This window comes from Apodemus sylvaticus, chromosome 10 (genome assembly GCF_947179515.1).
Source record: "Apodemus sylvaticus chromosome 10, mApoSyl1.1, whole genome shotgun sequence".
Taxonomy (NCBI): domain Eukaryota; kingdom Metazoa; phylum Chordata; class Mammalia; order Rodentia; family Muridae; genus Apodemus; species Apodemus sylvaticus.
In genome coordinates, this window is record NC_067481.1 from 45,579,343 (window position 1) to 45,604,403 (window position 25,061).

Below are 25,061 nucleotides of genomic sequence, written 5' to 3' on the forward strand. Positions count from 1 at the left end.
CCAGAACATGAAGTGGACTCAGCTCTGTCCAGTAATACTGTAGACGGCTGGACTCACCTCCTTGACACTGGGTGCACTGAGGCCACGTGTGCAGATGCTTGCTGGGCATAGGGGAGGTAGGCAGAACACTTTGAAAGGGCATGGGCAAGTGAAGGGGACTAGCTGAACATCTGACTGGCTTTTCCTGACCCTCCCATCAAAGAATCCTCACATTCCACTTAGGAGCAATGTGTATGTACCTTTGTGAGGGGTGAGGCAGCACCTGTTACCTCTGTCCTAAGTCTCCTGCTACAAGCGGGAGGGAGGTTTATATTTATTTGTTAGAGGGCTTAATGGGAAAACAGACACATGCTTTGAACTGACAACTTTTGGAGTCAAAGGCCTGTACTGAGGCACCAGTTCCCAGCTGGTCCTTAACTAGGGCTTGACTGAGCTGCATATAATCCTATAACCAACCCCAGTCTGGGTTGTTAAGATAATCTGGGGAGGGTGTTTGAGAGGTGAATGTGATGTTGTCACCACCAAAGAAATTCCCCCTTTACTAAATGAATTGTTACACAGATTGTGCAAAAACAAAAAAAACTTCTAAACACCTCAAGCATTCACATTAAATGAATAGGACAAGGTTAAAAAAAAAAAAAAAGATGAGTTTTTTGTTTAGTTTTTTTTTTACTGCTTTATAATAATCTTAAAAAAAAAAAAATCCACCATGCCCATAAACCACCACAGGTAAGGTGAAGAGATGGAGACCAGATGCTACAGTATGTGGAGAGTTGGGGAGTCCAGGTTTTCCTTTGGGGTGGCATGGGAGTTTGGAGGCAAGGAATGAGTATTGAGGCCCTAGCTTGGACCCTTATTGCTGGTTGGATATTGGGTGGGGGGGGACAATCAGGTTGAACTAGGAAACATCATACACCAAAGTTGGGGGCAGTCATTTGTAGGGTAAGGGAATCACAGTACAATTTCCATGCAGACTAGAGGTGGGGGTGAGGTGTGAAAGCCCCCAAGTTGGTGTTTGGTCCAGTTTCCTACAGTGGCAGCCCCCTATCAGGGAGAATTTGGGGTTACAATGTCAGGTTGGAGGTCAAGTAAGAGGTCACAGAGAGTGGAGCTCTTCAAATAAGTGGCTATTGGAGGGGCCCTGGGTGAGGCAGCCAATACCCTTGAGGCGGCATTGCACCGAAGTTGAGGGGCTTGGGGACAGGACACTAATACCAGTGTTCAGACAGCAAGGAAACAATAAATTAGGATTTCATGTTGCTATCATTTGGCATAACACACTCAGGCATTTTTCCTTTTTTTTTTTTTCCTTTTAAATAAGGCAACTTGCCAACACGTAATTTAAAAACTGGTCTTCAGTCACATTGCTTCAGATCACTACAGAATTCCTGGCTAAGGAACAGTGAGAACAAACCCCAGACCTTCAGTTACCAGCTCACATTCCCCAGAGGCGAGGAAAGGCAAGGGCTCATTACTATTACTTTCAAAGCCCAACTGTGCAACAGAAGACAGGTGCAAGAATTTACAACAAAACAGTCTAACGTTACAGAGAAGTGTTGAATTTCTAGACAACTAATTGTCACTTGGGAATGAGACACATTGGTCCTGGAACAGGTGGAAGATGCTCTTGAATGGGTGTGGGGCAAAAGGGGCCGTTTCCAATGTAAGCCCCTCTGCAGCGGTCAGAACCACGTGCATTTGGTGGAGGAGGAATTGAAAGGGCTTAAGGCTTTGTGTTTTTCTTTTTGTTCTTCATTAAACTGAAGGGATGCAAAACTTAGAGGGTGACTATACCTGTGGGGCACTCACACACAGTGCTCCTCACATCCACGCATTCGTACAGAAACATGACATTAACTTACAGTGTGGACCAATAGTTCTTAGCCAGTGTGGAGAACCAAATGCATTTTAAACTTTTTTGGTGTTTTTAATTCCAAACTCTAATGTGATCATCCTTTACCTATAACTAAGTCTTCAAGTAAGGTAGTTTTGTTTTTCTTAAGAGGGAGGGGAGGCAGGGACGAGGACAGTAGTTGAGTTTGGACAGAGGCAGAGATGACAGGAGGTCCTGGGAATGCCAGATGGCCACTGCATTTCTCTGGAAGGAGAGTCAAGAACCAAGATGCCAATGCACAGGTTTTCTCTGAGTCGCAAGGCTTTGGCAAGGACAAGTGCAGAGGCTTGGGCAACAGAAATGAAACACCAAGCCTGGAGGGACGGGAAGGACGGGGGATTGTGTTTATTTTGATTTGACATCTTGGGGGAAATAAGGAATTAGCTTCCAGAGCACTTAGAAAGCCTGGTTTCTTAGTCCCAGACCGAGAAGCCTAACTTAAGGGCCTAGGCCACTCCCCTCAGTCATAACTCGGTCCCAAAGGAATGAGAAGTTCAGCAAAAGATGCAAGAGTAAGAAGTGGTCAGGGTGGAGACTGCCTGACAGGCAGGTGCTGAGAGGACAGGGTTAGGTTCTAACAGAAAACCAAGAGTTGCTTGAGGGAAGGATAAAGGACCTTCTTCTGCCCCCAAATTGACCCCGCCAAGTTCCCTTCCTTAGACACCTCAGGATGATCACACTGGAGCAGTGAAGCTTTGAAACTACCCAGTTACTTAAAAGTATGACTAAACCTAGAAGGGCAATGTGTGATGTTGCCTGAGGAGAGCGTCACGGCTCCCTATCTATACCCTGGGTGCTGAATATGAAGACTTCGACTATCTGTGGGGTCGGGGGCTCGGGTGCCAGGAGCTCGGTGGGCCTTGCTCAACATGGCCAGGCTCTGTTCTCGGAAGCAGGCCTGCTGGAAATCCCCACTCAGGTAATCCACTGTTTGCATCAAGCTGTTCTGGCTTGCCACTGGACCACCCCCAGTCCCTGCTCGGTAGTGGGCCCCAGGAGCTGCCCCACAGTCGAGGGGTGCACCTGTGGGCTGCCCACCATGGAATGGCATGGCGAGGTCCTGAGACCCCGAGCTGTCGCTATTGGGAGTTGGTAGAATGTTGTTCCACAGGGGTTGGAAGTAGTGACCATTGGGGTAGGCCAGTGGGGCTGGTAGGCCATTGACTGGTGGGGATGGGGTCGGCTTCTCCAGAGGTGGCTTCAGATGGAAGGACTGTGCCAGGCAGAGTTCTTGCGGGTAGGCAGGGGCCTTGCCCACAAAACCAGGCCCTGCCAGTTCACGTCCTGCTGTATGTTTGCCTGTCAGGCCAGGGGCTGGTGTCCCACCGGCCTCGCTGCACATCTGTTGTAGGTGGGCCAGCTGGTGCTGGTTCCAGGTAACTGGCTTGAGGTCGCTAGGGTAGCCAGTGGGGGCTCGAGAGATGCCTGTGGGCAGGTTGACAGGACCTGCAGCAGGCAGTGCGGCTGTGGCCGCATGGGTGTGCTCCATGGGATTGACCACACATGAAGGCATTGGTGTGGGGACGCTGTGGGTCGACACCCGGGTGCTTGCATTGATGAGCAGACTGCGACTAATAGGGCTGGGATTGGCGATCTGGCCCTCACACACTGAGGTAGTGCTGATGCCTGCCCTCGTCTGGCAAAACTGGTTGATCTGGTGCACGATGCTGCTTAGGTCCGGGGGCTGGCTGTGTTGCAGGGTGGCCGCCATTGAAAGGGGGATAGTTGAGGTAGACACGGTCACATTCGGGGGTGCATCTGAGTCTGGCATCTTCCGGCCTCCATGCAGCAAGGGATTAGGGGGATGCTGAAGACCCTGGTGAGTCAGGGCCTGAGGGTGGACCAAGCCCTGGGTTTGGGCCATCGGCTGAGGGTGGCCCAGGCCCTGAGGCTGCTGGAGGCTCTGAGGGTGAGACAGTGCCTGTGGTGGTGGTATACCCTGAGGGTGTTGCAGTGTCTGGGGAGGGGCATGGGCCAGGGTCTGTGCATGCTGCAGGGCCTGCTGGCGGGCCAGAGCCTGGGCCTGTGGGTGGGCTAAAGTGCTAGGTGCCACAGTAGCATAGGGTGCCACTGGGGGGTTCATGATGGCCTCAGGGAGTAACCGAGCTCGGGTGCCGTCAAAGTCCTTGAGTATGCTTTTGGCTGGCACTTTGACAATGGCAAGCAGGCCTGCCTTGGTGGCAGCCTGAGTCGGGTAGGGGCTGTAGCGCTGGGCCGATGTGTCGAGGCCGTTCACAGTACGACGAACGTGTTTCCGCTGGGGAACCTTCACACTGTTGGGGAAGATTTTTATAGTCAGTGGGTTGTTTGCGACCTTCTTAGCATACGCGTCCAATTCGGCTGGGGTGGGATAGTGAGCAGTTCTCATTTTCTGTGTAGTGTCCCCTAGAGAGAGAAAGAGAGAAAGAGAGAGAGAGGGAAGGAAAGCAGAGAGGAAGGGAGCTCATCAATGCCAAGCCAACCAGCCTTTCTAGAATCCCCTGCTGAAGCCATGGGGACTAGGAGGCTATCATCTACAGCCGTTACTCTAGATAAAGCCATAGTCCCCACCATCACAAGCATAGCTGACACTCACTGGGTGCGCACACTAGGCCAGGCCTGGGCCTGCGAGGCGGGCTACTTCAGTGACTCTCACTACTACAGCAGGAGGCAGGCCCACTGGGAGCCTGTTTCAGAGCTCTCTAGAAATCAGGGTGAAAAGTTAGTTTTCCAAGTCTCTAGCTTGGAAATCTAGAGTACAGCCAGTTCTCACGGACATCACCAAGAGTTCTTCAGCACGAGGCTCCAAGTGCCTACCCGCCCGGACAGTGCGGGTTAAAGCTTAAAGCAGAGCTGCCTGTCAGTGCCCTCCTCAGCCGTTCAGTCTGCAGCGGCTAGCGAGGCAGCTGGAGAGCCATGGGTGGCCAGGCCCATCTGGCACAGAGAACAAGATGCTTTCTCAGGAGAGGAGGAGGAAGCTGCCAACTCTTCCACTCACAAGTTCACTTCTGTTTACAGTTTACTGGGCCGGACTGGTTGAAGATCAAAAGGCTTTATGTATTTGCCTGTGTGGAGGACAGCAGGGAGGGACTGAGAAGAAGACTCAGATCATCTCTAAGTCCTGGGTGCCAAATACAATCTGTATTTGGTCCATGGCAACTGTCACTTTCCAAAAAGGAGAAGGAAAGATTTCCCTTCCTTTGGAGACCACAGGAATAGCCAGTGTGCTCCGTTAATGTCAACAGCCTCCTTGTTCTCATCTCCGGGGTGACCTCCCATCAGGGGACTCCAGCGGATGCTGGGTTTCCAATCCAAAGGAAAAGTTCCCATAATAAGACCTCTTTAAGGATGCCAGGCTCCCTCCTACAAGGGATCTCTGCTGTTTTCTTCTCTCAGAGAAGGGGTCTACCCTGAGCACACACAAAAAGAACTTAATAGACCCTTGCTGAATGAGTAAGTGTACACACTGCCCACAGCAGAGGGCAATGGCTTGGCGCAGAGCCTGGGCTCAGCTGGCTGACTCCTCCCTGCTTCCTCCCTTGGCAGAGAAGTCAGGAAAGACCAAGGGCTAGTCTGTTGAGTGCCCAGCTGGTAGCTGTGGTTGGCCTTGGCCCAAAGGAACCTCCATTCAGTCATGTCACTGGGCATCACTGGAGCAGACGCAGACTCAGGGGAGCATGGTAGGAGAACTGGGGGGAAAGTGCTGTTCTCTGAAGCAGGAAAAGACCAAGTTCAAGGCTAGAGAAACAAGTATGTGGTCCCTCACTCAAAAAGCAGAGCAGAGCTGGGGATGTACCTGCCCCGGCTGCGCTTTCCCCCTGTCAGCCTAAAGCACTGTGCAATTTATCTTCACATCAACCAACTCATTTAAGAAGAAAAGGTTCCCAGAAACCCTCTAAACAACACAACTTTAAAAGCCACCCAAATCCTTATTTGGCTATTGTTAATGTCAGCAGCAGCAGTAGCAGCAGGGAAAGAGGCAGGGCCCTGTGGCATCACTGACAGCAGCCTGGAGAAGTCCCTCTCTTCATGCAGAACTTGGCCGGGCAAACCCAGGATTCCTGGTTTCACCACAGAAGAGAATTTCAGGACAAGCGAGTGTGACGCAGAGTTATCAGGTTTATTAAAAAATTACAATACAGATTTTAAAAATAAGGGTTAGTGAGGGGGAAAGGCACCAAGAAAGATAAGAAGTAGCTGGGCATAAGAAAGGGCTTTTCAAAGCAAGTTCTCCCAAGGCAGACTCACAATAGGCATAAGACACACACCGCCCTAAGTCACATTATTTAGTGTGTGTAATTCACTACAAAGTTTAAAGGTTGAAGAATTTTGTTTTATGTCTAAATGTAAAAAATTCTTTTAATATCATTTTGGCTAGTAGTAGTAGTGCATCATGCTTTTAATCCTGTCACTCAGGGAGCAGAGGCAGGTGGATCACTTTGAGATTGAGGCCAGTCTGGTGGTCTACAGAGAAAGTTGCCAACCAGCACTACATAGGGATTGGTCTTTAAAAAAAATTTTTTAAAATGTGTTTTATGTCTAAGTGTTTTGCCAACATGACTGTAAGTGCCTCTGGAGGCCAGAAGAGGGCGCTGAGTTCCCTGGAACTGGAGTATGGACTACTGTGAGCCACCATGTGTTGGGAATTGAACCCAGGTCCTCTGAAAGAGGAGCCAGCTGCTGGGCCTTCGTCCTAGCTCTATTCATATACATAAGTTACGTTTTTTGTTTTGTTTTTAAGAATTTTATTTTGTAAATAAAGATGTAAGGTAGATTTGAGTACTTTTTGCATCTAGGAGCATGAAAAACTTGTCTTTAGGAAAACGTATGCTGCTTCACTAGTGGAGCAGGAAAGACAGAACAGGTTCCTGGGTAAACAGCCTTTCTCTTCCTGCTTCTATTAACATTTTCTACCATTCTATTCTACCTCATCAAACTCACAGAGCAGGCAGAGTTCTAGGCTGGCATGGTCTGTGAGAGTTCCAGGACTAAATACAGACCCTGTCTCAAAAAACCAAAACAAACAAAAATCCCAACAACAAACACTTTTCTTTCTTCTGTTTGAATTACCTATTATTTATTGTTTATCTGGTATGTAGAACTGTGTGTGAATGGTATGGAGGGATGTCAGAGCACAGTTCTGTGCAACTGGTTCTTTCCGTACCTCTATGTGGGGTTTGGGGTTGAACCCAGAGAGCTAAGTTTGCATGGCAAGCACACGACCTACTCAGCCACGTCACCAGTGCCCATCCCTGTTGTATTTTTGGAATCAAGACCCCATTAGATAGCAGGGCTGTCCTTGAAACGGTAGAGCTCCCCCAGCTCAGCCATCAGTGTTAGAATTCCAGGTGTAAGGCACTGTGCTCATCTCCCCTCCAGACCCAACTCTCGACAAGCCTACACTCACTGTTTCTGTTTCATACACTCTACTTGTTTCCTAACATTCATACTTGCATCATTTAAAGCCTTCATGGGTCTAGGGCTACGCTTGGTTAATAGGGTTCTGGTTTGGATTCCCCTGAAATGCATTAACGGGGCATGATACTGTATGCCTATGATCCCAGAACTTGAAAGACAGGAGCAAAGAATCAGAAATTCAAGGTTACCCTCAACTGTAAACAGAGCTAAAGGCTAGCCTGGGATACGACACTCTATTTTTTTTTCTCTCCCTGAGACAGGATTTCTCTGTGTAGTCCAAACTCAATCTGTAGACCAGGCTGGCCTCAAGTGCAGAGATCCACCCGCTGTTGAGTGCTTGGAATAAAGACATGTTCCACTGCCACTCAGCTATGACATTCTAAATGAATAGATTAACTGGAACCTGTGTGTGTGTGTGTGTGTGTGTGTGTGTGCATGTGTGTTTCACATTTACCTGTGGAGGCCAAATGACACCAGCTATCCTCAATAACCACTCCTCTACTTTATTTTCCCTCATGTTAAAAAAAAAAATCTATCTATCTATCTATCTATCTATCTATCTATCTATCTATCTATCTATCTATCTATCTATCTATTTTGGTTTTTTTTGAGACAAGATTTCTCTGTACAGCTCTGGCTGTCCTGGAACTCACTCTGTAGACCAGGCTGGTCTCGAACTCAGAAATCCACCTGCCACTACCTCCCATGTGCTGGGATTATGCGCCACCACCGCCCAGTTAAACTTTTTTTCCCCAAATATCTATTTATTTATTTATTTATTTTAGTTTTGGGGTTTTTTTTGGGGGGGGGTGGATTTGGTTTTTTCGAGACAGGGTTTCTCTGTATAGCCCTGGCTGTCCTGGAGCTCACTCTGTAGACCAGGCTGGCCTCGAACTCAGAAATCCACCTGCCTCTGCCTCCCAGAGTGCTGGGATTACAGGCGTGCACCACCATCGCCTGGCTTATTTATTATTATATATAAGTACACTGTAGCTGTCTTCAGATGCACTAGAAGAGTGTGTCAGATCTCTTCACGGATGGTTGTGTGCCACCATGTGGTTGCCAGGATTTGAACTCAGGACCTTCAGAAGACCAGTCAGTGTTCTTAACCTCTGAGCCAACTCTCCAGCCCCCAGCGAATTTTGTATAACAATTTTGATCAAATTCATGCCTTCCCTTACAGATCCAATCCTTAACTACCATAATTGAGACAGGGTCTGGAGTTCGCTGATTCCAAAAGACTAGCCAGCTAGCAAGCTTCACAGATCCTTGTCTCTGCCCAGCAGGGCCTGGCTTTCCTTGGGTCCTGGAAAGCCAAATCCAGGAACTCCTGGTGGCAAATGAGTTATCCTTTCAGCTCTTAAAACCTACCTTATTAACCTCTAACTCTGCCTCATACTAACTAGTCCTGAAATTTTTTGTTGCTTTGCAGCATAATAAAAAAAATGTGGTAATCAGGAGGCAGAGGCAAAAGACTCCATGAGTTCAAGGCCAGCCTGGTCTACAGAGCTAGTTCCAGAGCAGCCAGGGCTCCACAGAGAAACCTTATCTTGAAAAACAAAACAAAACAAAACAAAACAAGAGGATAGAAGGAAGGGAGGAAGGGAGGGAGGGAAGAAAAGAAAGGAACACAGTATGTCAGTCAGTCAGTCAGTGAGTCCCCAGGTTCAAACTGGCTGGGTTGTGGTATTTCATATCTACAATACCAGTTGGGAGGCAGAATCAGAAGGACAACCTTGAGTTCCAGGCCAGCCTGGGCTACAGAGTGAGATCTAATCTTCCCAAGACAAAGAAAGCACCTGCCGTGGCCTGAGTGCCCATCAGGCTGCTCTAGCAGTAGCTGCTGCTGAGGCCCCAGCACAGGGCCCGCCTAAAAGACACACTGCACATCTCACAAGGCTTAGTGCAGGACGGCTCAAAGAACTGACTTCCGTATGCTGTGCAATGGGAGCTCAACGTGCTGGGTTTTACTTAATTCACATAGGAACTAAATCAGACCTGCTTCTGAGTTCTCTGTCTAATCTCTCTGTGTTGAGTGGCCATCTTTACTTGAAGCCCAAGTAGAAGACCTGGTATGGGAAGTGGCTTATTGAATAAAAGTTCTAAGTTTAAAGTGAGTATCAGCTCTCAGGTTTTTGTCCCAGTGTGGCAGGACAGATTGAAGTGTGCTTCTACTGATGCTGACAGTGAAAAGAACAGCTGAATTAGAAGAATGAATGTGTGGGGAGGGAAGGGGGGACTGGAAGTGTCTGCTGAGGGGGAGCCCGAGAGTAGCACACTCAACAAAGGTGCCCTCTTACTCTGGGATACACCACTACTCGCTCCCCATACTAGATTAAGCTTGGCCCTTGGGGCAGGGGGAAAGCCCTCAACTAATGCCTAATTTTCTTCTTTTCCTTCTTTTTCTGGGCCTTGTGCCAACTCTGAAATCCTGATTCTTCTGCCTGTACTGCATATGCGCCCACGATCAGATTTATATTTGATGTTTTGAAACAGGGTCCCACAATGCAGACCAGGCTGGTCTTGAACATCTGACTCTTTTGCCATAGCTTAGACTTCAAAAGCATGCTACTATGCCCAGCTTTTACCTGTACTTTGGAGATAGGCTCTCAGGAGTTTTGCACTGGCTTATTTGTGATCTTCCTGTTTTAGGAACAGTATTAGGATTTAGGCCTGCGCCATCATGCGCGGATATTTGTTATGTATTCTTACTATTATGATCATAAAAAGAGAAAGAGGTTAAGAGAATATGGTATAAGGTGGTGTGGGGGAAGGGGGTGCCTCATCGGATCCATACAGAGGCATCCCTTCCCTCTGAGGGACCAGACACACACCAGCATAGTATAGAATAGTTTATTCATGGCTCGGGGAGGGGAGTTAAAGGGTAGTAGAGGTAGAGAAAGGCAGAGAGAGAGAGAGAGGGTAGAGAAGCAGAGGGAGGCCATGACCATGTGGAGGGGGAGGGGAGGAGAGCCCAAGAGGGGGGAGAGAGAAGCTGAGAGTGAGAGAAGAGATGTCAGAGTGGTAAGAGAGAGAGAAGCGGCTAAGCAGCCCTCTTTATAGTAGGCCAGGCCTACCTGGCTGTTGCCAGGTAACTGTGGGGTGGAGCGTACACAGAATCCTAACATTTTCAGCAACTCTCCCAATACACAGGCTCACTGGCACCTTACTTTCCTAACAAATTCTTCTAACCATAGACAATAGATCTTTCAGTTTTGTCTGAAAAAGAAAAAATTAAATAGCTAGTATGGGTTTAACATGGGCACAGGGCAGTGCAGAGAAAGAAGTGAGAATCTGCGGCTAGAGAAAAGGTTTGTATCTGGAGTCAAACTCTGGCTCCATCATTTAACAAGTGAAGACTCACTGTGACTCCTCAGTTGTCAACAGAAATGAAACCTGTTTTAATATTATAAAATTACTAGAATTAAGAGGCCCAAACAGGAAAAATGCGGTATAAACATGAATCACAGCTGTTTATAGTTATTTCAGGAAAAGCAGGTTTGGCAGAGTCTGCCCAGTCAGAACAAAGAAACTGATCATGGAAGTAGCAAATGTTAGACCCCTGACCTTAAGCTGGAGTGCTAGATGGGACAGAAAGCACTGTTGTCTACTCAGGGAACTGGGGGGTGGGGTGGGGGTGTTCCTAAATCCAGTTTCCTCCAGAGGTCTCACTGGTTATCCTTTTGTTTTGAGATGTGATGAAAACTTGGAATCTATAGGTACAAACAAGGTTTGGGAGTCTGACCAGAATGAGTTCTGGCCCAGCAATGGATAGTCATGTGACATATACAAACCTAGTGTGCAGAAGACATGTGACTCACGCTGTACTCTGTGCTCTAGCAGCTGAGGTAGGATCATTAAGAATAAGCATAAATAAATAAATAAATAAGTAAAGGCAAGAGTCTCCCATGCGGAACTGTTGGATAGGGACAGTGAGGCCCAGCAGGGAAAGCTCTGACTGTGTGTGCAAGCCTGAAAACCAAACTTAGATCCCAGGAGCTCAGGGAGCACATGCACAAACCCACAGGCTATAGAGGCACAAGTCTGCAGACACCTCACTTGGGAGGCTAGGGAAGAAGGCTCCCTGGAGCCCAGGATTTTAAGACCATCTTGGGCAACATAATTATGCTCAAATTCAACAAACCAAACCAAACAAATATAGTACATATAAAAATGTAATATAGTACCTAACATACAGTGAGCATCAGCACTGAGCAGCTACTGAATTTATCCAGTCTCTTGGTCAGTTTACAATGGCCATGCCTTTCCACTAGGGGGCATGCCACTATTGAAACAAATAAAAAGTAATTTCTGTATTTGTTCCAGGCTCTCCCAAAGCTCTGAATGCAGGAAGTAAAAACAGTCAACCAAAAGATGATATGTTAGGAAAGATGGCTCAGGGGATAAAATTATCAGCTGCTTTTGCAGAGGACCCAAGTTCAATTCCCAGCACCTACATGGCAGCTCACAACTGTGTCACTCTAGTTCCAGGGGAGCTGATGCCCCCTTCTGGCCTCTGTGGGCATCAGGTACAGAAGTGCTACATAGACATGCAGTAAAAACACCCACACACAGCAAATTAAGAAAAAAAAGAGTATGCTAGCTGGGTATGGTAATCTACGCTTGTAATCCCAACTTTCAGAGCTAGCCGAATCTTGAGTCAAGGTCATTTTTGGCCACAGAGTTCAAGGATATTCTGGGACACATAAGACTCAGTTCTCAACAACCCACCCACCCCCAAATCCAGAAAACAAACCAACACAACAACAAAAAAAAAAAAACCTGTGATTTTTCAGTCATCACACAGTGACTATTTTGATGAACCTCCACTTTACCTATAATGCCAAGCTATGCCCTCAGCTCCAATTTTATTTTTACCTTTCTGTTGTTGTTTTTCCAAGACAGGATTTCTCAGTATAACCAGTCCTGGCTGTCCTGAACTTCCTTGTAGACCAGGCTGGCCTCAAACTCAAACTCAAACAGAAATCGGCCTGCCTCTACTTCCTGAGTGTTGGGATTAAAGGCATATGCCACCGCTGCCCAGCTTCTACCACCTTCTGTGTGTGTGTGTGTGTATGTGTGTGTGTATGTGTGTGTGTGTGTGTGCATGCGAGAGACAGACAGACAGACAGACTGAGACAGAGTCTCATTCTGTGGTTGTCACCAGCCTGGAACTTGCTCTGCCTCCCAGAAATCTGAGATCAAATTGTGTGCCACCATGCCCAGGTCTATATTTTTGTCTTTTCAAGGCAGGGTTTCCCTGTGTAGCCATGGCTGTCCTGGAACTCAGAGATCTGCCTGTTTCTATGTCCAGAGTTCTGGGAACAAAGATGTGCATCACCACCACCAGCTTCTATTTTTATTTTAATATAGGGTCCAAGAGCTTAGCTGACTAGAATGGCCTTGAACTTATGATCTTCCTGCCTCAGCCTTCTAAGTAGCTGGTTTTACAGGCCTATACCACTACACCCATTAAGACTAGACTAATTTTAATTGCTGATAGTCTCACAGCAAACTATTCATGATCAGTCTGCTAAGTGTAGCTGTAGTGTGCTTTTGCAGAAAATTCTACTGACATGAACTTACACTAGTCAATTCCCATGCTGTCTATGGCTGCCTTTGATCAACAATGGAAGAGCTGAGTAGATGCAACAGACTGTTGCTCACAAAGCTAGAAATAATGGCTTTCTGGCACTTACAGAAAAAGTTTGCTAACAGCTGCCATGAAGGGCTTGACTCTGTAAACTGATGAAGGAAAGCGCCACCCCGCGGCTGGGCAGTGGTGGCGCACGCCTGTAATCCCAGCACTCTGGGAGGCAGAGGCAGGTGGATTTCTGAGTTTGAGGCCAACCTGGTCTACAGGGTGAATTCCAGGACAGTCAGGGCTACACAGAGAAACCTGTCTCCAAAAAACCAAAAAAAAAAAAAAAAAAAAAAAAGAGTTATTTTCTTTGCGGTTCAGGTACTATAGAGATAGAAATAGAGGTTTGAGAAAAGTAAAAACTATAACGCTCCAATTTAACGCAAAAATCAGTACAGAAATCTGACAGTTCTCAAGAGTCCCGTCAGGTGGCAAGTCCACTGGTGGACAAATGCTCCTGGAGAACCGGAGCGAGCAGGCTCCTGAGCCCTGAGGGCAAAGGCTTCCTCACTTCTGTGAGCAAAAGTCACACTGGCTCAGAGGCAGACAGCAACACCCTGACAGTCTGTTTCCATGGCAGAGTGTATTCAGATCAAAAAATCACCAACAGAGTAAATAGCTATTTCAGGGACACAAAAGTGAGCTGGACAATGAGCTTCATTCAGCTTCTCACAGGGTTCAAAGAGAAACCCTTCTTTAAAGGGTCCTGGGACATATCCGCTAAAGCTCTGATAGTTTTGCTGTGCAACAGAAAAACTGCCCATAACAGGTTAGTTCACACACACTGGGGAGCTGCAGCATTTGAGAGTTCTCTGATCACGAAAGTATCTCCTACTGCTGACAGATAGGGCCTCTGCAGCTGCTGCATCTCAGCTCATGAACACCTTGGAAACACCAAGATTCACGGTCCATGCGGCACAGATGTGATGTGCGCAGCCGTCATACAGGGCAGAGCGCAGGATCACACACCCTTCCCTACATCCCAATTACTTACATTTCTGAAGTCCAGTGTTCATCTGCGTGTGAGAAGGAAGCTGAAAGGACAGGTCACCTGGCCCTGGGAGACAGGCTAGCATGGCAGGGCAGCATCAGCACAGCATGAAGCAGCGGCTCACACTGTAATGAACAATGGGACAACACAAGGTCAGAGAATACATACAGGACAGCTCTTTCAAGGAAGGGACAAGAGCAGCAGAGGGCCAAGTATGGGCAGCTGAGCAAGTTAATTAAGAATTTCTGTCTGAGCAGCAATTCACTCCCAACTATTAATATAGCAAAAAATGATACTGCAGCTAGTACATGTGTGGGTGGGAGAAAGAAAAACTGGCAAATATCTGTTCACATAAATAATTAGAAAACACAGCCACACTTGTAAAGCCTCCGCACATGGGGACTTGAGGGCTTAGCTCAGTCTGCAGTCCTCATTGGGGGTCAGGGCAGCCAGGCGCTTCTAGAAGTACAGCACAGGACTTGCAGACACCTATGCCTGAACTCTGGCCTCATGTTTTGGGTTTGCTTTTGGTTTTGTGCAATAGAGCCCAGAGTCCCAATCCTTCTGCCTCAGCTTCCTGAGTGCAGAAATTATAGACACATCATGTGTACAAATCAGTCTAGGACACACAAGTAATAACTGCCAAAGAAAAGTCCTGCCACCCCACCCCAACCCCACTCCAAGGGTCTCTCTGTATAGCCCTGGCTGTCCTAGAAACTCACTCTGCAGACCAGGCTGTCCTCAAACTCAGATCCGCTTACCTCTGAGGGCTGGGATTAAAGGTGTGCACCATCATGCTCAGCAGCAAATTCTACTTGGGAATTCTGAATTCTTTTTTTTGTTGTTGTTGTTGTTGTTTTGGTTTTTTTGGATTTGTTTTTTCTGAGACAGGGTTTCTCTGTATAGCCCTGGCTGTCCTGGAACTCACTCTATAGACCAGGCTGTCCTCGAACTCAGAAATCCACCTGCTTCTGCCTCCCAGAGTGCTGGGATTACAGGCATGCACCGCCACTGCCTGGCTCTGAATTCTTCTTTCCTACTATCTATTATGTATTGTACCTAGTGGGCACACTGCTGCTGGAGTGAGGCAAGAAGTGAGAGGCTGCCACCGGCCTCTTCATTCTGTGATGCGTGCTTATCAACAAGATGTATACAACAGCCGAATAGTCCTGCCAAGTCTTCCTTGTGTAACAGGAATACATTTTTCTCAAATAAGTAGATTATGATAAAAATACATGCACTTCCTTCCCAATACTGCAGAACCTATTAGTCAAGGTAGTACATTATAGTTTCAGTTCACAAGAAAGAGCAGGGCCAGCTCAAACACCAGTGGAGACCACAGACCTCAGCATTCATGGAGGGGTCCCAGGAGGAAGAACGACCTGGTGCTGGTAAGTGTCTGACAGCTCAGGACCACCTCAAAGAGGATGCTTAAACCTTGTCTAAAACAGCAGTTGTCGAAAGAATTGATATCCAACGACTCAATGCATTGAGAGTGGTCCCTCAGGAGTTCTGGCACAGGCCCCGCCTTCAGGACTCTTCCTCCCATGGGGGTTCAAAGGAGCAAAGACAGTGTGCCAGCTGTAGCACCTCAAGAAATAAAAGTCTCTTGCTGGAGTCAAAGGGCTGAGATATTGTTTACACCCTTTCCCCTTATGCATGCTGGGTTCTTTTCCTTATGACCCTAATTCCAATAAAACGGGACAGAGTCATGGGTCATTCTACCCATGATGAGCCTCATGAGAGGGTAAGGAAAGATGCTCTCCTCTTCTCCTATAGCCCCTTAGATGGAGGAGTCTTGCAAAGTACCTCTGACTGGTCTGGAACTTTCTAAGAAGACCAGGCTGGCATCAAACTTGTGGTAATTCTCTCTTGCCTCTAGCTCCTGAATGCTGTAATTCCCTGATTGGCCTCAAACTCAGAGATCTGCCTGGCTCAGTCGCCTTAGTGCTGGGATTTATGGTGTGGCCACATAAATCCCTCACATTTTAGATGGAAAGAAAGTATTGGCAAAAAAATTTAATTTTGGGTGAGACTTTACTGCCCCCCAAAACTCCATAAAGTCCAGTCTTTAGCATTTCTCACTAGTTCTCAAGTTTCCACAACCTATTCTCAATCTCCACTTCTTTTCTTTTAAGATTTATTTATTTTTATTTTATGCATATGAGTACACTGTAGCTGTACAGACAGATGGTTGTGAGTCTTCATGTGGGGGCTGGGAATTGAACTCAGAACCTCGGCAGCTCCAGGCAACCTTGCTTGCTCAGTCCCTGCTTGCTCAGGCCCAAAGATTTATTGAGTACACTGTAGCTGTCTTCAGACACACCAGAAGAGGGCATCAGATCCCATTACAGATGGTTGTGAGCCACCATGTAGTTGCTGGGAATTAAACTCAGGACCTGTGGAAGAGTAGTCAGTGCTTTTAACAGCTGAGCCGTCTCTCCAGCCCTCAACCCCCACTTCTAACAAGAATCCTTCCTTAGTCTCTACTCAGGATGCATTTACCGAAAACCTTGGTGGGGAAAACAGCCAGGCAAGTTAATAGCAACTTGGGACAATCTCTACTGCAGCTCTCACATGCTGCCTGATGACATCCTTAGCTTTTGGCTTTGTGGAAATTAGGGGTCTGCTAAGAATACCTTCTAAACATTTTATCTGTTGGTCACAAAAGATGTTGGCCCAAAGTGGTTGTCAGAGGAACTAAAGATAGCCCAACATTATTGAGGCCCACTCTCCATAATGAGGTGCTTCCGTTCACAGCATCCATTTCTGCGCAGCCTGAAGTTATAAGGTGACTTTTAGGTCTCCTTTTGAGTTTAGAGTAGATAAGGGGCCCTCGAGAGCAACAGCAGGGCAGAATATTACTTAGGTTTGGGGCACATAATAAGTGCAATTTGTGGGGAGCTCTCAGATATATTTGGGGTGACAATTACCTGTTGACTAAATTGTTCCTTGTAACAGGTCATGAGGATGACTAAATTTGAGTAGTTTGGTAATGTTATAATTTCTGCTATCTCTGGTACTACTGGTACCCAGCACCCTGTTTTCAGTGTCTCTATGGGTCTTTTGTTGTTACTGGTGGTGGTGGTGGTGGTGGTGGTGGTGGTGGTGGTGGTGGTGGTGGAGGAGGAGGTGGTAGTTTAGTAGAATTCGTATTTAGGTAATCTCCTGTGGATTTAAGCACATGGGTCTGAACAAAAAAAGGCACGTACCAGGGGCATGGAAGTGCCAGTTCTCCTTAGCTTAGGTTTTTATTTGTGGTTTTGTCGCCCCCACCCCTACCCCCAGGCTTTATTATTGTTGTTGAGGTTTTTAATGTAGCCAAAGATGCCTTTGAATTCATGGTCCTCCTGCCTCAGTCTCCAAGGGCTGGGATTACAGTGTTGTCAGAAAAGCGGTATTATCTACACTGCACATGTGTACTGAAGAATCTACAGATGGGCTGGCTGACTTCCTCACTGTGGAGAGCTGGAATGCTGCAGATCCCGTCTGTCTGACAATGTGCTGGACTTGCTTTAGTCCCTCTCAGAAACACTGTTAGCTTGTCTCCCTATTTCCCCACAATGTTTCTATAAAAGCACTGACTATGGCTGTCTTTTGTTATTCATTTCTACTATGGAACACGACACTCTAGATAGTCAGAAGTCCCTGTTCAAATTCACCCATGTTGAACTCAGAACAAATTACCTCTTATTCCCTTTGAAATAAGAGCTGTATTTTCATTTAACAATGTTCACATTGGAATGATTTTGTTGAGATTGTAGATTGCTACAAATCATGTTCATGCTGGTGTTAAACACATAAAGTTTGAAGAAATTTGGATGGCCACTATGTGTGTGTGTGTGTGTGCGCGAGTGCATGTGTGTATGAGGGGAGGGATGGGGGACAGGCTGGTCCTGGCCAACCTGAAATTTTCAAGGGTCTCCTGTCCCAAGCTTCCTGCTGGGATGACAGGCTATGACCACCTTCCCCTGGAAACGCACTCCTCAGGCACTCAGAACCTGTCACAACAGGTCCTCATGTTACACTGTCTTTCACTGTTGCCCTCTGTTCAACTCTGAGTAGTATCACTGGAATCTCTGGCGAGAGTACTACCTTGTCTCGGATCACTGGTTTATACTTATCTTTATCCAGTATTATTAACTGAATTACTTATCATTCAGGTACACGGAAGTTCATTCTCTCTCTCTGGACATCATAATCATTTTTATTTTAGTTTGTTTTAAATTTATTTGTGTGTGCCTGCACCTGAGTTCATGTGCACTACATGCATGGAGGTGCCTGTGGAGACTGGATGAGGGTATTACATTATATAAAATATAAGCCCAAGGAGACCAGACAAGGGTATTATATATTGTATTCCAGAGGTCCTCTGGAACTGGAGTTACAGGCTACTGTGAGCTCCCCTGTGGATGCTAGGGACTGACTTTGGGTTTTCTACCGGAGCAATGCAGCTAGCTCTCAAGCATGGAGATGCTTCTCCAGACCGGCATTTTAATCTTTTAATCTGGGGTGGATTCCTAAGAAGACTTGTCTTCATCATCCTTCCAAACCACAGAGTCAGGGACAAGATTAGCCACACAAAAGATGTCTAATAAATATTACTGGCTCATATTTCTAAATGATAGTAACACTTTAACCTCAGGGCTTAGGACATTTTGGGGGTGACACTGGCAGAGCAGGGGACTGCTCACATTTTAATGACATGGTGAGTGTGTATTTTAAAGGGGCTGAGAGCTGGCTCAGAGGTTGAGGGCACTGGCCGCCCTTACAGCAGACCTAGGCTCAGAGGTTGAGGGCACTGGCCGCCCTTACAGCAGACCTAGGTTTGGTTGCCATCACTCACATGGCAGCTGAAAACTTTTGTAACTCTAACTCCAGGGGATGTGATGCCTGTCTGGCCTCTACAGTACTGCAAGCATATGGTTCAGAGACATACATGCAGGCAAGCAAAAGTACCCAAATACAGAGAAATTAAAAAGCAAAAGTATCCAAATACAGAAAAATTTAAAAATCATTAAAACAAAACAAAACACCAAAAAACGCTCAGCTAAGTCTCTAGCCCAGGAACTTTTACTTTGAAACTAAAATTGTGTGAGTGTGTGTGTGTGTGTGTGTGTGTTAAAAAGGAAAAGCCTGAGTACTAATTTTTATCTATTTTTATTTTTTTTAAAGATTTACTTTATGTATATGAGTACACTGTAGCTGTCTCCAGACACACCAGAAGAGGGCATCTGATCCCTTTACAGATGGTTTTGAGCCACCATGTGGTGCTGGGAATTGAACTCAGGTCCTTGGAAGAGCAGCAGTGCTCTTAACCACCGAGCCATCTCTCTAGCTCCTATTTTTAAACTGTCATCATTATTATCAGTGTGTGTGTGATGTGCACACATGTCACAGTACACTGTAGGAATCAGAGACCAAGTCTGCAGTGCCCTCTTTCCAGTCTGCCTACCGAGCTCTGGTTGTCAGTTTGGCCAGGCAGGCACTCTCCTGTTTGGCTGTTGGCACATTTATTATTACTGGTATGAATCGGTCATTAGAGGAGGCTCTCTGCCATGGTATATGTGCTGGTTTTATATACTATATTGGAACATATATTTGTTTCTTATTTTAATCTCCACTGGATAAAATGAGTGTCCCTAAAAACACAAGTAAGCTACAGTTGCACGGAGTTAACCCAGACTTTCCTTATGTCCGGTCCATTTTGTTACATAACAGGCTGGCATTCTGAAAACCCTGTCAGGAATGGTCACTGCTACCTGAGCTGACCTACATGAGAGAAGGGAGTGATCTTTGAGTTTAATCACATAACAAATCAGAGCTGTCAGGCTGGGCAGGATTTGCCCATAAGTACCTGAGTTTGTGCCCAGAGCAAGACAATGAGAACAGAGACCAGGAGAAAGCTAGTAAATACCTAATGAACGGCTGGAGCCAATCCTCTCAAACTCTTCTAAAAACTGCTAGAAAAAATGCTACAAACATACTGCACAAGGCCAGCACTGCCCTGACACCAGAACAAGGTTCCTAATCCTAAACGATAGCACAAAAACCTGCCAGATAACAGAGAATCATCCCTGGGGAAACTGAGGCTGGATAATGTGCCTGTCTCTTCAGATTTATAATGTTGGAAATGAATGGTCATCGACAAGGCCTCAGGTCTGCTAGGAAAACACTTTACCCACTCTACTTCCTTAACTAACCACATTAGCAATTCTGACTCAACTGTAGAAATGATAAAAATAAAAAGGTTTTAAAGTTTAGGATATTTAGTCTTTTTTATTTTGTTTTTGAGACAGGGTCTCGCTGTGTAGCACTGGCTGGTTTTGAACCCATGGAGATCTGCCTGTTTCTGCTTCCATGCAAGGTTTGTGACACCACAGATGGCTCCTAAAGGATTTTTTGGTTTTGTTTTGCTTTTTAAGATTCATTTATTTTATGTGACTACACTGTCACTGTTTTCAGACACACCAGAAGAGGGCATCAGATCCCATTACAGATGGTTGTTGAGTCATCGATGATTCAATTCTCAATTCCCACGGTTACTGGGAACTGAACTCAGGACCTCTAGAAGAGTAATCAGTGTTCTCAACAGCTGAGCATCTAGCCAGCCCATCCTATAGTCTTTTATTTAATAGGCCCCCACTACAGGCAAAGCAAGTCAGGTGGCAGACACGTTGTTTTTAAGCTCTGTGTGTGTGTGTGTGTGTGTGTGTGTGTGTGTGTTTGTGAGCGTGCATGCGGGCATGCGTGCATGTTAAGCATGGGTGCTCCAGAAGGCAGAAACATCAGACCTCGCAGCCCTGGAATTACAGGCAGTTGTGAGCTGCCTGACCTTCGTGCTAGGAATTGATTCTCTGGAGGAATAACCACTGGGCCATCTCTTCAGATTGCATAGACAGTTTTCATGAAGTTGGTATGGCACAGCCTATAATTCCAGCACTACAAAGTCAAAGCAGGAGAACTGTTTTGAGTTCAAGGCTAGCCTGGTTTACATACCAAGACACTATTTTTAAGAGAAAAAAAGTTCCTCAGAACAGCTGGTCTAGGTAATCTTACTAGACTGCAGTCCTAACACAGAAAAAGGTGCTTTCACAAGCTTAGCAGTGGAGGGCCTGGCAAAGCATGTATTTAGAGAGCAGCATCGCACACTTCTTTCCCTTTCTCCTCACAATGCCACAAAAGTACAAACAGCCAAAATTCCCTAGGAGAACCACCCCCTTACCCTGTCACTTCACCAGAAAGGACAGCTTCTAATCCAGTCTAGAACATGACTTTCAAGTGTGAAGGGTGACAGAAAAGTTAAGGTCACTGTGAAAGCTTGTTCTATTCTAAGGACACAAATCACAAGGTGTTACTCGGAAACAGGTCTAGAAGTCAGTCTGAGGCTGGGTAGAGCCACGTTTCTGAGCCCACAGCATCATCATATACTTGGATGAAGTTCCAGCAAACAGGCATCTTCCTTACTGCGCTAAGTGTCTCACCAAGTATACCGCTGGTCTGTAAGAATCTCCAGAGGCATTTATAAACTTGTATTTTTGCTACTTAGTCACACTGATTCTCAGTGCACATAAAAAGGCTGTTTATCAAAACTACAGAGAAGAACACATGAAATGGAATAGATGGTAATGATTTATGAATCTACAGGAGCACCTAGTGTGTGCCTGTAAACAAGGGCACAACCCCACCAAAGGGAGAGGAGGGGATGGTTAGGTTTCTTCCTAACCTTGAAGAAACAGTACAATCATCTAGTAGTTTAAAAGACTACAAACTTTAGATAATGACACACTCCTGAGGACCCAGGGCTTAGGAAGTTGAAGCAGGAAGATTAGGAATTCAAAACCAGTTTCAGTTACATACTGAGTTAGAGGTCAACTATATGAGACCCTGTCAAACACACAGGAAAGAATAGAGGGAAGGGAGGTGGAAGGGACGGAGGGGGGAGAAGAAAGGATCTGCTGGTTGCGTTTTATTAACTTGACACAAATCTAGACATTGGCCTATAGGCAAGTCTACAGGACACTTGCTTGTTTAATGACTGATGTGGAGGGAAGGCTCAGCCCACAGTCCATAGTGTCCCCCCTGGGCAGGTAGTCCCTGACTGCACAAGAAAGCAGGCTGAGCAAGCCACTCTGGCAAGCCAGGATGCAGCACTTCTCCATGGCCTCTGCATCAGCTCCTGTCTCCAGGTTTCTGCCCCGACTTCCCTCCATGATGGAATATGACCTGAGAGTTGTAAGCTGAAACAAATTCTCTCCTAGATGGTTCTGGTGATGGTGTCTTTTTGTTTGCTTGGTTTTTGTTTTTTGTTTTTTTTTTAATCACAGCAACAGAAATCCTAAGGCAGAGGGAAAGAATAAATGGAAATAAGGTGTGGTGACACATGCCTGGAATTCCAGCATTTAGGAGACAGTGAGGCAGGAGGATTATTGAAAAACTGACAGGTAGGCACGGTGGCACACTCCTTTAAACCCAGCACCTAGGAAGCAGAGGCTAGCCTGATTTACCTAGAGTTCCAGGAAAGGCAGGGTGAAAAGAAAAAGAAAAGAAAGGAAGGAACTAGTGACAGTGATCAAAGTAATAACTGTGTGTACCTGATTTGCTAAAGCACAGAGGAGAGCATTGCACCCCTGGTTGTGAGCTACCATATGGGTGCTGGACACCAAACCCAAGTATTGGGAAGAGCAGTACTCTTAACCATTGAGCCATTTTTCTACCCCAGGTCATTTTATTTTGCCTCCCCCCCCAAAAAAATCAAACTTCCACTGAACATTTTGGGTACTTACACTGTACACACATCACATATGGGCCTAAAGAAACAGCTTGCCCCATACCATAAGGACTAAGAGTCTGGATCCCCAGTCCCCATGCAAAAGCAATGTGGGTTTGGTAGCCCATCTGTAACCCCAGAACTCAGGAAAGGATTCCCAGAACAAGCTGGCCACTAAATTAACTAAATCAGAAATTCCCGAGTTAATGCCTTGAGGAAAGTGACAAAGACAGACATCAAACTGTAGACTCTGCACATGCATGTATACACTTATACCTACAGGCAAACAAACCTACACACAGACATACACCATATACATGCAAAAACACATTTACTATTTTACTTGAAATATAAAAAGGTCTTTTATTGTTTCTGAAACAGGGTTTTTCTATCATGTAGTCCTGGCTCTCTTGGAACTCACTATGCAGACCAAGATAGCTTAGAACTCACAGAAATCCATCTGTCTTTGTCTTCTGAGTACTAGGACTAAAGGTATGGTCCACCATGCCTGACTATTTTATCTCTTTTATTACACAATTTGGGCTGAGGATGTTGGTCACAGTACTTATCTAATATGCACAAGACCAGGCCAAGACAAACAGACAAACCGACCGACTGACAACCAAGCAACCTAAGCCACAGTCTTCCTCGTTTATATAGCCCAGGCTGACCTCAAACCTGAAATTCTTTCGCTGAGCTCAGCAGCTTTCTAAGTGGTGGAATTATGAGCTTGCCCCCATTATGCTCACCTCAGTTTTATTTTATCACATTTAGTGTGTGTGTGTGTGTGTGTGTGTGCGCGCGCGCAGGCATGAGCCCATATGTGTAGATGTCAGAGGACATGCACAGCAGTCTTGTTCTCTCTTATCACGTGGGTCTCTGGGATCAAACTCAGATCATCAAGTTGATGGCTGGCACATTTACTTGTTGAGAAAGCCAACTCATGGTTTTATTTTTATTGTTTTGAGACAGGATCTCACTCCTTAGTTCTAGTTGGCCCAGAACTTGCTACATAGACCAGGCTGACCTTGTACTCACAGAGATCCATCTGGCTCTGCCTCCCATCCCCCATCAGAAGTATTGTGCCACCAAACCTAGCAGGGTTTTTTAAAGGGGGAATTGGAATTCCTGACTTTCATAAAGATTTGGGAAATTACTTATCCAGATCAGCACTTTGCACCGTAACTCAAGTTAGCCTAAGCTTTGAAGCCAGGTCTCAGGAACATCCTCCCCAAGGGGATTGACTGACTGAACAATAAATACAAGCAGAGGGAGAAGTACACTAGGCTGAGTCTGGAGACACTGTGATGCCTGCATTGGTAACAAGACACACAAAGAAAGGGTTGGTGACACAGGCCTGCAAGTCCAGTTATATGCAAACCAGGAAGGAAGAAAGGGAGAGCAGCATGGAGGGAGGGAAAGAAAAGGGAGGACTAGGGGCAACATGCACAAGGCCCTAGGTTCAATTCCTCAGTACAGGAAGAAAAAGCACACATCATCACCACCACCACCGCCACCGGTGCCAATATACGGGCAAAGAAAAGCTTTAAGATCAAGAGCCAGACTTTTGTTCTAAAGAAAAACTATTCTCCTTCACAGTAACAGTAAAATACAGGTATTGTGATGTTTCACAGCATATGTCTGTGATCTCAGCACTCAGGAGGAGGAGACAAGGGTTCAAAGACATTTTCCATTTTAGCAAGTTGGAGGCTAGCTATCTACATGAGACACTAACACCAGGGAAGCCTGGTCACGGTGGCATGTGCCTTTTATCCCAGCACTTGAGAGGCAGGGGCAGGTGGATTTCTGTGAGTTCCAGGCCACAGAACCTATTATGTGGTGCTCTGGAAATAATGTATATTGTGAACACAAAAAGAAGAACAAAATCCGTGGTAAAAAGGCTAAAAGTTAAAAACAAACAAACAACAACATCCCAAAGCTGCCAGGTGTGGTGGCACACACTTGTAATCCCAGCACCTGGGAGGCAGAAGTAGGCGGATCTGAGTTAGAAGCCAGCCTGGTCTACATACAGGACAGCCCAGGATACACAGACTCTAAAAAAACAAAACAAAACAGACACATATACTAACAACCAGAGAGAGCTAGGTATGGTGGGTGATATCACACTATAATCCCAACACATGGTAGGTAGAGGTAAGAGAATTAGGAGTTCAAAACCAGCCTCTGCCACATAGCCACCTGGACACCATACTGACTTTTATATAAGACACTGCCTTTCCTCTTCCCAAAACGCCCCCCACCTCCACAAATCAGTTGTAAAGTAGACCTAATACCCTAACTAAATTTGACTATCTTTGTAAAGTGCTCAGTCCAGTGCCTCTGCTCCATGATGAAAACTGTTACTAGT

The 25,061-nt window shown here is 46.2% G+C and overlaps 1 protein-coding gene across 3 annotated transcripts in view; it reads right to left on the reverse strand.

Annotated features, from left to right (window-relative positions):
• Nucleotides 1-2,659: 2,659 nt before the first annotated feature.
• Nucleotides 2,660-25,061, reverse strand: part of Fam222b (family with sequence similarity 222 member B) — a 60,770-nt gene continuing 38,368 nt past the window's right edge. For all 3 annotated transcript variants that reach the window (XM_052193965.1, XM_052193966.1, XM_052193967.1), the window contains 2 exons: nt 13,927-14,048; nt 2,660-4,279 (listed from right to left, as the gene is read on the reverse strand). In XM_052193965.1, coding sequence (XP_052049925.1) covers nt 2,673-4,279; nt 13,927-14,008 — 1,689 coding nt within the window. In that variant the 5' untranslated portion in view covers nt 14,009-14,048 and the 3' untranslated portion in view covers nt 2,660-2,672. The remainder of the gene's footprint in view (nt 4,280-13,926; nt 14,049-25,061) is intronic.